This window comes from Podarcis melisellensis (genome assembly GCF_964234715.1).
Source record: "Podarcis melisellensis genome assembly, chromosome: 5".
NCBI lineage: Eukaryota > Metazoa > Chordata > Lepidosauria > Squamata > Lacertidae > Podarcis > Podarcis melisellensis.
The window spans coordinates 31,151,323-31,166,131 of NC_138537.1; the positions used below are offsets into that span (position 1 = coordinate 31,151,323).

Genomic DNA, 14,809 nt, shown 5'->3' on the forward strand with positions numbered 1-14,809 from the left:
TCAAGAATATATTCCCCTCCTCTCTTCTCTCCCTTTTAAAGACGATTAGCAGTCACTGTACCAATGAACGCCAGTCTAAGCCAGAAGAGAGCAAAACCCCACAGTCGTGATTTTCAAGCCAGAACTGAAATGCACCTGTGAAGCTTGTAGACCCAAGTAAAAGTATGCTGGAGAGGCCCTCACTGTTTGAGGTGGCTCTGATCCAGATAGATCACTGAATATAGCTTCAAAACATGGCCAGTATTCTTTTCTTTTTTAAAAAAGAAAGTATCTGTTTATATTTCAGGCCCTATTTTTCTTAGGATTGCAGTCGCTGGTTGTAGGGCAGAACTTTTGTCCGTTTATTGTTGTTTTTAATTGTCTTTGCTTGAGCAAAATATTTGGGAACTCACACGCACGCAAAACTTGTAGCGTATCCCAGCTATATCTGGGCTTTGTGAAAATGTTGCTCTGTGCTATTCGTACTGTGAGCAAGCAGCATGCCTTTCAGGAGCCGGAGACAGGAGTAGGTTACCGGTAAAATACCCGGGTTAGCGAAGTTAACTCTTTATTCAAAGAAACCAAAACAATGCAGGCCTAGTGATCCCAGCAACTCTTCCCAGTAGGTCATGCCCCAATGAGGCAGTCGCGAGAACTGAATAATAATAATAATTTATTATTTATACCCCGCCCATCTGGCTGGGCTTCCCCAGCCACTCTGGGCGGCTTCCCAAAAAATATTAAAATAATGTAATACATCAAACATTAAAAGCTTCCCTAAACAGGGCTGTCTTCAGATGTCTTCTAAAAGTCTGCTAGTTGTTGTTCTCTTTGTGGGAGGGCGTTCCACAGGGAGGGCGCCACTACCGAGAAGGCCCTCTGCCTGGTTCCCTGTAACTTGGTTTCTCGCAGTGAGGAAACCACCAGAAGGCCCTCGGTGCTGGACCTCAGTGTCCAGGTAGAACGATGGGGGTGGAGACGCTCCTTCAGATATACTGGACCAAGGACTTTTAGGGCTTTAAAGGTCAGCACCAACACTTTGAAGTTTGCTCAGAAACGTACTGGGAGCCAATGTAGGTCTTTCAAGACCGGTTTTATATGGTCTCGGCGGCCGCTCCCAGTCACCAGTCTGGCTGTCGCGTTCTGGATGAGTTGTAGTTTCCGGGTCACCTTCAAAGGTAGCCCCACATAGAGCGCATTGCAGTAGTCCAAGCGGGAGTAGTCCCCGCCTTCCCACTGCTCTCTAAGGCTCCTCCCATGTTCCTTCCTTAGCAGCCTAAGGCTTTGTCTTCTTGTCTCTCATTTGTCCACCCCCTTCATTTTCCTGCATGTTCTGGGAGACCAGGCATGGAAGGAAGCTTCTCGCATCAGGAGAAGGAGACTCCCTGGATTCTTCTGCAGGCTTGCTTCATCTCTGCTTCTTGCCCCCTCTCCACTCTGGCCTCTGCTTCTGGGCTGTCTTTTGCCAACAGCTCACTAAACGCTGTTACTTCTTCAGCTTCCAATGCCTCCCCCCACCCCAGTCTGCTCCCTCTTTTCCCTCTGACCACTCGTTGTCATCCCACCACCAATCCCCTGGATCTGAACCTTCTTCCCTCGGAGGCCAGTTTGTTCCTCCCATCACTCCTCTGCCTCCAGCTAGTCCATGACAGCACCTCCCTTGATTCTGCCAGTATTGAGAATCTGGTATGCTCAAAAATTACTGCAGAAGAACAAACACCTTAGCTCTGTCAGCTTGTGTTGCCTCAGGAATCACAAATTAAACATATCAGTCTCAAAGTGCCAGTGAACTGCCTGCAGCATGGAACTAATAGCAATGGGTTTTCATTGTTTCTTAAGATTTTTTTTTCCTTTCTAAGGAAATCCTGGTATGAGTCTGGGATGTGTGAACCTCCCTTTCCTCACTGAGAAAGTAATGCATTATCTGGAAGGCACTGAGTTCATTCCAGCACAGTGGGTTGGATTCCAAGAATTGTGAACGGTGTTCTGCCCATGAAATGTTTTCCTAGTCCCTCCTTGCTGCCGTCCCCAAATCCAATGCTGAGGGGGTGAGAGGAATCATGTGGTTTGGGGACATGGCAGGCCGTCAGTGGAGGGAGCTGTTGACAGAAATTTCATCAAATTTTCTTGGAAACCATGGAACCATAGAATTTTAGAGTTGGAAGAGACCCTAAAGATCATCTAGTTCAGTCCCCAGCAATGCAGGAATATGCAGCTGTCCCATACGGGGATCAAACCTGCAACCTTGGTGTTATCAGCAACACCATGCTCTATCCAGCTGAGCTATTCACATGTGCAAATAAAGGCAGCATAGCCCATTTAGCTACTTCAACCAGTATAGCCTGGATGAATGGGCCAAGGAGTTGTGACTCTGCTTTTAAAAATGGGATCTTCAACTTCATTGAGGAACCTAAGCCCTTTAAATGAGATGCTTTAATTTGTACAAATATATACATTTCAGAAACTGATTGAATGGTTAAAGCCTGATAATTAACTGGTTAAAATCATGGTAATGAATTGATAGCATTGGGTTTTTTTGAACCATATTCTACAAGTTGGGATCAGGGCTTGTTTCTGTAATTGCTAGAAACACACATACTTGGAATTGTGTGGTTTTTTTTGTTTTGTTTGGTTGGTTAACTGGCTATTTTATTTGGATATTAAGTAGAGCACTATACTACATCAAATCAAAATGTGCTTAAAAGCATACATGTTACAGGTATATTTCCTTCAAAAAGAGGTTTCTTTTTAGGCCACCGTGTGTTTGCTACAGACATTGATTTTCATACCACCTTGGTAAAACAGAGAATCAACAAGGGAATCTTTGTATTGAAATCCCACTGAGGCTTTTAACGCCCCCCCTCCCCAAGCTGGTACAGCTGTAACAGTTATAAATGAGTGCATGCTATTTGCATAATGTACTTGTCACTGCATTAAAATGATTTTAAATTCCCAGCAAAAGGTGGGAGACCAAACCAAGTGTATTCTATTGCAAGGCTCCCTGTAGTTCATGCTTTTGCTACAAACCATCGTAGACACCTCCAAGCCATCACCATTTGGCAAACAGAGTTTCTTAAGTAGACATTTATCTCAATTTTCCCCTGTATGTTTACAGAGCCTTGGTGAAAAATGGGTGCATTTAAAGTTTCTGAAATTGCAACACAAGATCGATTGTTTGGGCAGATGTGTGGGTGCGTGTTTGTGTGTGTGAGAGAGAGAGATGAGGAAAGAGACTAGTATGAACGCACTATTAGTGGCAAGTCAAGTGCTATTAATAATCAACTTCATGATGACAAGCTACCCCAATTAAACTCCCAGGAGAAAAGTCTATGGCTACATTTGTTCATATTGTATGGTTACTTTTGCAGTCACAAGACGATGGTGCCAAAATCATACAGGTCCGCCACTGAATCCAATACATCATACTTTAAATAAGAAAGTTGTTTAGTGCTTTCCAATGTGTGCAATCAAATTCCATCAAACAGTGGATCCCTCCAATTACTCAGTTCCACACAGGGTCTGGTATATGCTGGCTGCAAAATCACAGTCCAAGAGGGATAAGACAGTGCTTTGACTCCATCTAGACCTCTTTGTCACCCCTTCAACACTGCATTGCCTAGGTTCAATAACTAATGGAGTTGTGCATTAATATATTCAAATGAAGAGTGTCTCTTATTTCTTTAAATTGACAAAGTACCTTTTGATTGCAGAAGGTTAATTAAAACCTATTTAGATGTATTTGTTCTGTCAAGTGACTCTAAGTCACAGTTGCAAAGTGTAAATGACATGGGGAAATATGCAGATTGGATCTAAGTGGGTTCCTTACTCACTGATGAATATTGGGAGGGGTGAATGTTCATATATCAAGAGGGTGGTTTTCCTCAGCCTTTGCCTTTAAGTATTTGTATTCCCGGCCAGAATTTCTAAGCTCATATTGATACAGCTGCCCTGGATTTTTGTGCATGTGCACAGGGGGGAAAAACAACTTTGACTCATGCAAATAAGATAGTTAGGGCTGCAGATGCCTGATTTCCATTTCACTTTAACGTAAAGACTGGCTTGCATATGTAAACGTGGAATAAGATGAGGGACATGAATGTTTTGGCACTAGCTGAAGTAGCAAGGGAATCATGAACATACAGGTTCTGTGGAGAGGCTGGCCTCAGGCCAGCTGTCCCTAAATAAAAATGGAAAAGTGAAAGAGGTACAGGCTATTAATATGCCTTAGCATACTGTTTTCTAATCAGAAAAAGTTATTTCTGAAATAGGAGCTCCTAGTAGAATTGCAAGTGGAGGTAACCTGCTGAGTGAAAAATGTGCTAATGTAGATACAATTATAGGAGCTATTCCGTGTGAAAATATTTCACAGACCCGCAATTTTCCTAAGCAAACGTTTGAGCAGATTGATTTTTTTTGTTGTTCTGTTAAAATATGTTTTCTTTTACTCCAGATCTTTCCACACACAAACACATTCTGTTTACCCAAATAAGAGTATACGTGAAAGCCTCACCTCCTGATCCATTCATGGCATGTTATAAAACAAAATTTAGACTGGAAGAGGTTTAGAAAAATTAGCTACTCTCTCCCGTGAGTTCCTGTGCCTGGCTAACAAGCCCTATCTTAGTCTTTGAGAATTGTGGATCTTAGGCAATCATTAGGAATGCTCACACATTCGAACTTGAAAGAAGCAATTCCCTTTGAGGACAGTTAGTTACGTGAAATGGGTTGGTTTATAAGTAATGTAACACTAAACTATGGAATGGGCCTCAGCTAGGCCTTGGGCTAACAGCTCCTCCTTCCCGCTTCTTTCCAGAAGAAGGACTTTGCTGGCATATGTTTTTTATTTCAAGGAATCCTGGCGGGCTGTTTCATACCACTGTGGTTTAAAACAAACCCTAGCCAGTTTTTAAATAAGTCAGATTCAACCATGAATCATAAAGCTGGCTTATTAAACCAGCCTAAGTTTGTTTTAAACTATCATCTCTATTTTGTTTGTAACAAGTAGCCAGGATTCTTGGACACTGAAAGCACATGCTAATGAAGTCCTTATCCTCACTGTGCAGGAAAATGAGGGAGAGTGTATAAGTCCAAGACTTCACTTGAGTTCATTCTAGCTCATGCATGTAGCACTAAACCATGGTTTAGGGTTATGTGCAAACCAACCCTTTATGTCTGCAATGTGTTTTAAGGACAAAGTGATGTCATGCCAATAGCTGCTGGTATTAAACATATTAATAGATTATATTTCATCATCATGGATTTAGGCAGCAGAGTATCTGGGAAAGAGGCATAACTACTGCTCCAACAGTGGAAAGAAAGGTCTACAGGCAGGATGACACCTGCACCACCAGTAACTTATTGACATGCCCAAGAAAAGTTCACTGTAGATGTGCCACCATCTATACCCTGCCGGTGGTGGGGACAAAGTGGGGCATTCTGGGGCAGCGATGGGTCTAGCGAATTCAAAGCACCCCTTTCCCCTGACATAGCCCCCCAAATTTCCCAGTACTATGCCAGCCCTTCAGCTGATGTAGTTTTCTCTCCCTTTGAAGTCAATGAGAAGCAACATGATAAAACTCTGCTCCTATCACCCGCCCTCACCTCAGCAAGCTGGCAGGATGTAATGGTTACTCCATCACAGAATCTCTTCCTCATCCCATGATAGGATCACTCTAGAATAGCATCATTGTGTGCAACCCAGCGTTAATTTACAGTTCTCCATTTTTGTTAACGTGTATGTTGTCTGCAACATAGTTCATTGACTAATTTGACCCTGCCTCCGTCAGTAGGGAGGAAATGGGTAAAGCATGTTTTTACATGGCAAAATAAATGCTACGGATTAAGTAAATAGAAGGGAAATTACTGTTTATGCCACACCTGAATCTGCGCTTACAGCTGACAGTCCACATCCTTCAAACCATAACTTTGATTTCTCTCAGCCAAATGCCTACGGACATACAAATTCCCTAGCAAACGATGCAATTATCTTTACATTACTCCAAGTGCAAATAGGCCCATTTGGGTCTATTACTGCATCACCATTTCTTCTTTAGAGAGCAATTATGGATTCTTAAATTCTCTGGAGACCGTGGTGTGTACCGTAGTTAAAGACCTTGTCAATGAGTCAGCTAAAGTGTTAATTTTCTGGCTGGAATTCTTGAACACGTCAGCCTTGCATTAGTTCTTTTCTGGCTCACTCCAGCTGAGGAAGAAGCTTGGAACTTTGGGGTTACGTTATTATGATTTTTTTTATTTTTAAAGCTGTCTTCCTCCCCTAATTGTCTGCATCTATGAATTGTGTTTTTTCCCTCCCAAATTTCTAGGCAAACCAGTCATGATCATAACTGAGTACATGGAGAATGGTTCTTTGGATGCCTTCCTCAGGGTAGGTGCCTGTGATAGAATAAACCCAAAGGTTTTTATTATGATATCCTTATCATTAAAGATGAGACAGAATTATGCTCGTAAGATGCTTACGAGTGTGCTTTTCTGTAGGGAGGGGTAGGAGGCCAGGCAGCACAGAGGTGAAGTATAAAATAGTAAGCTCTAAATAATCCATGTTTAATCAGAAGCAGGTTTGATTAAAATGCTCATTAAAAAGTCTCACGGTGCGGTGGGCTAATTAAAACTGGAACATTCCACACATCCCAGGAAGCTAGTACAATAGCCACCGGACTGTGCTTTGCTGGTGAATTATAGGGCTAGTTGGCAAGGAATGCAGTAATGTGGTGGTACGGTTCTTAAAAAGATGTGGCCGCGGTTCTTAAACTGTGCGGCAGGCCCCCTTTGACAAGTAGGATACTGAGAGGGGCGTGAAACAAAATCTCTGGGGAGACACAGGCTCCTCAGGTAGGTCCCTCCCTTACAAGCTGCTGGATAGCTTGAATTCTCACTATTGGCGAACCCTCACAAATCCACCTTTTGCGGAGGTTGCTGGACCCTTAATGACCTTACTCCTAAGAACATGAGAAGAGCCTGCTGGATCAGTCCAGTAGCCCGTAGTCCAGCATCCTGTTCTTACAATGACCAACCAATGGGGAGCCAGCAAGCAGGATCCTAGCACTCTCCCCTCCTGTGGTTTCCAGCAACTGGTATTCAGAATCATTGCTGCCTCCAGCTATGGCAACAGAGCACAGCCATCAGTAGCCCTTTCTTCCCTGAATTTGTCTGACCATCTTTTAAACCCATCCAAATTGTTGGCCATCACTGCCTCCTGTTGGAACAAGTTCCATAGTGTGATTTGGCAGAATAATGATTAGAAAGAGCTGTTACTTCATTTCTGTGGTTTTGGTCAGCATTTACTCCCTTAATGCCAGTTTGATCATACTATCCCAAGCCACCAAACTTTGCAACCATGATACAACCAACTCCGAACACGTGGAGATTGTTGGTTCTGGGTTCAGCAGGTATCCAGAGGGTGGAAGGCTTAAAATGTTTAAGGAACACTGAGATAAAGACAAAGTAGGATATATTATTTGGCAGTTTTCACTGCAAATGTTACACAGTTTCTTACTTATTTATTTCTTACAGAAGAACGATGGCAGATTTACCGTAATCCAGCTGGTAGGAATGCTTCGAGGCATTGGCTCTGGGATGAAGTATTTGTCTGACATGAGCTACGTACATCGGGATCTGGCTGCTCGAAACATACTAGTGAACAGCAACTTGGTCTGTAAAGTTTCTGACTTTGGCATGTCACGTGTTCTGGAAGATGACCCCGAAGCAGCCTACACTACCAGGGTAAGGCACGAAATTTTTCAAGCCATTCTTAGCTATATCACTCATTTTCACATCACTATTTAATGTACATGCAAAATACATTTGTAATCATAAAACAGCCCTGAAGTTGTATAACCTACATATACTTGAGACAGCTGATGTGTGACTCCTCCATTCATGTCCCTTTAACCTTAGGTAAAAAATAGTCCTGTGCTTCTGACATTCCAATGAGCCTGTGTGGTGTGGTGGTGAAGAGTGGTGGACTCGTAATCTGGTGAACCGGGTTCGCATCCCCGCTCCTCCACATGCAGCTGCTGGGTGACCTTGGCCTAGTCACACTTCTCTGAAGTCTCTCAGCATCATTCACCTCACAGAGTGTTTGTTGTGGGAGAGGAAGGGAAAGGAGATTGTTAACCGCTTTGAGATGCCTTAGGGTAGTGATAAAGCGGGATATCAAATCCAAACTCTTCTTCTTGGACCAGTCAGGGACATGAGGGTTCCTTGCACGTTCCTTGCATCCATAATTTCTGGGACATTGATACAGATGCTGTGATACAGAACTGGCCTTTTTTGAATATGGATAATAGAATCATAGAGTTGGGAGGTACTCCAAGGATCATGTAGTCCAACCAGCTGTCCCATCCAGGGATTGAACCTGCAACCTTGGCATTATCAGCACCATGCTCTAAACAGCTGAGCTATCAAAGTTGATATGATGACCATGATCCTAATCCCCATGTGCTCATAAAGCTTCATCACTATCCATACAACCACCTCCAGGGTAGTTCTCTCACACGAGTAAACTCCCCTCTGGAGAGGAAGTTAAAAGGTCTTGATTGGTTTATTGGTTTGCAGGAACCAGCCACACTGGAGAAAGCCTGCATGCAAGGTGTGCCTGACATACAGAAACATACAGGCTCCGGTTACATTAGTGCCAGAATTTCAGCCATTGTGTTTTAAGTTCTTTCTGCTTTTGCAAAGATTTGAGTATGCCAATATGGTGGAGGACATGCATTGCATGCCAGAGCTCTCAGGTTGTATCCCTGGAATCTCCAGTTACATCTGGTAGAGAGGGCTTTGTTAGAAAACCTGGAGGGACACTGCTGGTTACTGTAGGAAGTACCAAGTTACATGAATCACTATTGATCCTGGTGAGTGCATGTAGGTATCTACATATAGACAGACAGATAAAGAGATATGTGTGTGTGAATTGTGTGTGTGTGTGTGTGTGTGCATGCACGTATATGTGCATGCATACCTAACGTTGCTAATAACACATACCTTGTGGCATTCTTTGTCATTACTAAGGACAAACACATTGCCATTTATTACAAAAACAAGGGGAGCTTATGGAAGTCACATAGGTTTGTGTGCCAGTGACATCAGCGGCATGATCCCGCATGTGGATGTATTTATGTCTGATGCCTAAAGATGTAGAACATTAAGATTTTATATGCATTGTTTTACTGACTTTGCTAGATGGGTTTTAGTCATCAGCATGTAAAGTCTAATGAGGCAAATACTGCAGCTTGTAAAGCAATATCCTGATGATCACAAACATCCTTGAAGTTTATACACATCAGGATAAAAGGAGGTACAAGGTTTATAATGTAGATTTGTAATTTTTGTTAGATGTTTTGCCTTTAAATGCCTGCAATTCTCCATCTGTTCTCCCAAGTGCAGAGATTGTTAGAAAACCCAGTTTGTGCTGTTTAATTCTCACATTTCCCCTGTAATGAACATGCAGTTCATTAAATTTGGGGGGTGGGGGTGGGTGTGCAATTTGCCTTGTGAGTGTTTAATGCTGTCCAGCCCTGCAATTTCCCACTAACAAGGGCAGTGGGGTTTTGAGCCAAGACAGATTTCGAAAGAGCTGTGTTCAAACAGAAGGGCAGGAGGCAAAGCACTGAAAAGCCTCCCTTTCAATTTGGTGAGTGCAAATATAGTAAAGTGTTTTCCCTTCCAACAGAACTACAACAAATATCTATAATTTGCATCACAGTACATTGTCTTGTTTTGGTATCACTATTCAGGACAATTTGGATGAGTTCCATGGTTGAGTAACCAGAAGGAATCTCAAATTATAATTGTTCTTTTTTTAAAAAAACAACAACCACCCATTAATACTATTGAAAGCTGAGTCAATCATAAGGGTTCTGTCGGTTAAATGGACTTTTATTCATTGCTATATTAAATGAACGAAGCTGTAACTTGGCCACCATTCAGAGGCACTGAAAATCATGAGTGCAAGAAATCTACGTGTGTTCTCAAAATTTCCTGCAGCAGCTATCATCACCAATATGTTAGGCTCTTTTTCAGCCACCCCCAATTTGATGGTTCTCAGCCAAAGCCTGTTTGTTGTGCTGCCTCTGGGACTGGTAGGAATGCTCCCACGAGATCTCATGGCGCAATCCAACTTCCCGCAAGATCTCACAAGAGCATCCCCACCGTACCCACATATAGTTAAATTTGTGCAAATTAAATGTGTGTAAGATGTGGGCATACTGTATAGAACAATAGCACTGTATCTAAGACAGATCCCATTGTTTACATCCTTTCAGTCTTTGGGAACCACCATTTACATTTTACATCTACTTGTTCTTTAGACAGTTACTGATTTATAAGAAAAAAATTACTCAGGACCTTTTGATAAGGGTGTTTGTTTTTTAAAAAGAAAAAAAAGATTAAAGTTCCTTTGATTAGCCCTATGCACAAATCTGTTGACACTCTCAAATAATTCTAAAAGGTTGCCGTGCCATGACAGTTGTTCTTCCTCAAGTGTTGTTCAGTAAGACTAGGTCTTCTAATATATAAATTCAGAGTTCTACGTTGTTGAAGGGAAAAGTCCTGTATGGCATCATGAAATCACCCCAAGGGTCACAAACTAGTTATCAAACATGTTTGGGGTTTTTTTTGTGATAGTGGCATGTGGGAAATGAATGCAAATTTTGCAAGCTTTCATGGGAACACCATATTGATGCCATAGAAGGCATATATTGGAGAACAGATGGGGGGTGGAGAGAGGGAGAAAGGCAGGAATATGAGACCATTAGCTATGATAGAAATCATGAAAGCATACTGGGGGTTGGGTGGGAAATGATCCGCAGCAATAAACTACAAAATCTTTGGGTTTTTTAATGACTTTCTGCAAATGGAACTGCAGAAAACCTGAAACTCAATTAAGAACACCTTGTTCATTAGCATAAACAAAAGGAGAAATCTTTTTTCTTTCTTTCAATAGACGCTAAATCAAATAATGAGGATGGTATTACTTTTAAGCCATTACTAAATTACTAATGATTTGATTAGACATGCTTCACAACAGCAGCTCCCAAATGCTTTACTTAGGAGCAAACAGTGTATGTGCTCAAAAAGCACTTGAGGATATATGACTTTGGACAATTTGTTCACCAGTTATGGACAGATTCCAGAGTTCTCTGATAAGTGTGGGCTGCAGCTGAAGACATATATGTTGAAGAACTGGACAAACAAGCCTGGCAGTAGCAACAGACACGCAAGATCACATTAGCAAAGCTCTTGCATTCATAGCAAGTATCTAAATATTAAGTATGCAGTTATAATCCTGTGACCGATACTTTGTGAACTCCTAGCTGCATTAATCCTAGCCTTAAGAAGTGGAATACTTACGTGCTGGTAATAATATTCCAGTTTCCTGGTTCCCATACCTGTGACAAAAAGCCAATGGATGACGTTCCCTTCTTTGTTAGAAACGGCATTGGACCAATTTTGGGTGTGTGGTTTGTACAATTAAAAAATAAATAAATCTGTGCCAGGATAACCTAAATTCCGAATTTAAAAAGCAGATTTCCACAACCTGTATAAATTATGCAGATTAATGCACAATCTTGCTTTCTCCCCATAATATAGTCTGCTTGTCGTGGGAAAAGGCAAAGACCTGCGACGCCCAAACAACTTAAAATTCTATTCAGCATTTTCTACACCACATGTTTTCAAGACCATTGGTTCAACCATAAAGACTAGAAACTTGATTTTTTAGTTATTTTAAAGATGCTGATATTTGGAGGAGCTATGTCCAGAGAAAATATTCATTTTCTCTGTAGGCTGAATAGACATGTAATTTTACTGATTTTTCTTTTCAATCATTTCATGAACACCACCCCATTGCTTTGATAAATGATGATGTATAACGTTGACATAAACCTAAAGTGCTTGCTTTTATATAAATGCCTTTGTTGATTTATTTGCAGGGTGGGAAGATTCCCATCAGGTGGACTGCGCCAGAAGCAATTGCCTATCGTAAATTTACATCAGCTAGTGATGTCTGGAGTTATGGAATTGTAATGTGGGAAGTGATGTCCTATGGAGAGAGGCCTTATTGGGATATGTCCAATCAAGATGTAAGTGTTCTTCACCTTCATCTAAATACTGCCAATGTTAGACCTAGCTACCTGATATCAGTAACTGCATTCCTGTACACGTGTACTCTGAAATACATTTCATTAGGCATGGGATTGCTGCCGAAAATGTCATTTGGGGGCTGTGTTTCTTTGATGCTTCCCCAGGCAGTTGGGGACTGAGTCAGAATGGCTCAAAATGTGGCTAGGGTTAGCATGTGCTTATCCAATGGAATAAACACGTTGCTAAAGACAGCAATAAAACAGCAGAATTATTACAGGTCGCTGATGGTTTTCTCAAGAACTGATGGCTTGAGCTCCCTAGCCTGGGTATTTCTTCCTCATAGTTCAACTGCCCACTGCTTCTGGGAGCAACATTTGTTAGGTCTTAGTAAAAAAATCAAGGAAATAGGAGGTGAGTTCCTCCTAATGCAGTGCTGCAATAATGCTACCAGACTCAATAGGACTCTGCATAAATTCAGATGACCTTTTAGCACACTGTAGTTTCCCATAATATGCATGTAATCAGCTGGTGCACTAGCAGTCTCTGTCTTCCTGCAAAGCAGTAAGTATTCTTTTGCCATCAACTGAATTAAAACGTATAGTAAATAAGTTGTCTTTCCACCCTCTGTGTCAGAATTGTTGCTCCAAAGACAGGACTGTGATCTTCTGAATTAATATGAGACAAAGTCCTATGTGATCAGCCCATCTTTCATGGTTGCATAATTCGCACACAGCTCCCAGTCATTATGACAATGCATCATTTAGGAGCAACTCCAACCCAGCTTGGGGACTGCCTCTGAGGGACACCATTGTGGAGGTGGATAGAATCTACTATTTGCATGCATCACTTCTTTTTTTAAGTCAAACCTCTCCATAGTCTTTTGGGGTGGTGGCACAATAAAATGTTAGAAATATATTTGCCATATCTAACAATCCTGGAGCTGTCTACAGGAGTGGGAGGGAGCTGTTCCTTTCTTGGGGTCCCGGCCATTGAAGATTTGACCTTCTAGTATCAATACTAGTGGGAAGGGTTAGCTGCTACAAAGATGTCATTTCACAGTGTAACTTTTCCTACTAGAAATTAATATGTTTGTGGAGAGGGAAACTGTTGTGGAGAGGGAATGGAATGGGGTATCCTGGGAAAGGGCATGCAGACTGGGTGAAGCACTGAAGCAGAGTATTCTACACAGTAACATTTGGTTGCAAGTCGTGTGTGTTTGTGTGTGTGTGTGTACATTTGTCTGTACTTTTGCTTCATGCCATGTGAAAGCATTGAAATGAGTTAAAACTTTTGCAAATGGAACCTCAGGAAAGGAAAGCATTTATCCATTTGCGAAGCATTTCAGGTATTCTAGTGTGGAAAGAAAATTGTTAATATTGATTCTGTACCACAATTTCCCACTTGAGGATCTGTTAAGAATACATCAGTAAAACTGGTTTTCCAATTAAGGGTAAATATTTCAAACCCTAGTGTGGGTTTACATTCATATTTTTGAACTAATAATGCTAATCTAAGACTGCACAAAGAATTTCATTGGGAACATGTGATATTATTATTATTATTGTGCAAAATGTTTAAGCAATAACAACAATAGAAGATATGTCCTTGGGGGACATTAAAAAGCAGCTTTAGTAAATGACCCCTTGTAAATTATGCAACTCTCTTTAACTGTACCATCTGGACTCCTTCAGTTCATTCCAAGAGGGAGTTAATAAAATTCCTGCTATTGTAGAATAGTCCTGAAGAAAAAGATGAAGAGGAATCTAATATATAGCAGAACATTTTAGAAAAGGACGACAGTCCGGTGAAAATGAGATATAACCTTTACCAGGAGGATTTATAAGCAGATTAACATTTCTTCCGTCCTCGATCTGGAGATATGAAACACTGAACACTTTAGTTCAAGGCAGGAAGCTGCATAATACTCACCCACCTTCTTTTGTATAACTGAAAAGTTTCCAACATTGTTTACATGTGGATGGCATTGAAGCTGAAAAGAGATTTCCTTTTAATTTCCTTCAGATGTGGAATATATTTCAGGAGGGCCCATAGCTCGGCAGCTGAGTACATGGTTTGCATGTGTAAGATCCCAGACTCAATTGCTCGCCTCTCCAGTTAAAGATGAGATGGGGAGGCCACAGCCCTCCAGAAGTTATTGCATTCCCATCAGCCCCAAACAGAATGGTCACTGTGATGGGAGTTGGCGTCTAATAGCACCAAGAGGGCTCTAAGTCCCCCATCCCCGAGCTAAAGGATCGCAAGCAGAAGATCTGGAATAGAGCTGACACTTTTTGGAGTAGGCAAGCTTTAGTTCAGAATAAACAAAAAGGCACTAAGCAGTTAGCATGAAAACAAAGCTTCAGATGTTCTCCGGAAACATTATGAGCTTTTAGTAACAAAATGGAATTCGGAGAAATGTTGAATTAGGTTTGCTGATGCTTTTTATGGCCTCTTGCCCATGAGAGAGCAAGAAGAATGGCCACATTAATTGGGCCAGTGATGTAGCTATGACGCCTTCTGCTAGTGGAGGCAAAGGAGAAGCTATGCAGCTCACGTCACACAGATTGTCACATAGATAAAGAAATACTGCACAGTGGCGGTGAGGAGGAATCTTTCTCCTTGCAATTAGAATGCAAATAAGGCTTGGAAAGTTATTAATTTTGTGGTTCTGAATAGGGCAGGGTTGGTAGCCTTGGAGACGACACTCTTCTCTGTTTGCCTTAATGCCTAG

At 41.6% G+C, this 14,809-nt stretch overlaps 1 protein-coding gene across 2 annotated transcripts in view; it reads left to right on the forward strand.

The window, feature by feature from the left end:
* EPHA4 (EPH receptor A4) overlaps positions 1-14,809 on the forward strand; it is a 152,604-nt gene that overhangs the window by 123,612 nt on the left and 14,183 nt on the right. For both annotated transcript variants that reach the window (XM_081910357.1, XM_081910356.1), the window contains exons 12-14: positions 6,303-6,364; positions 7,510-7,719; positions 11,928-12,077. In XM_081910357.1, the coding sequence (XP_081766483.1) occupies positions 6,303-6,364; positions 7,510-7,719; positions 11,928-12,077 (422 nt within the window). The remainder of the gene's footprint in view (positions 1-6,302; positions 6,365-7,509; positions 7,720-11,927; positions 12,078-14,809) is intronic.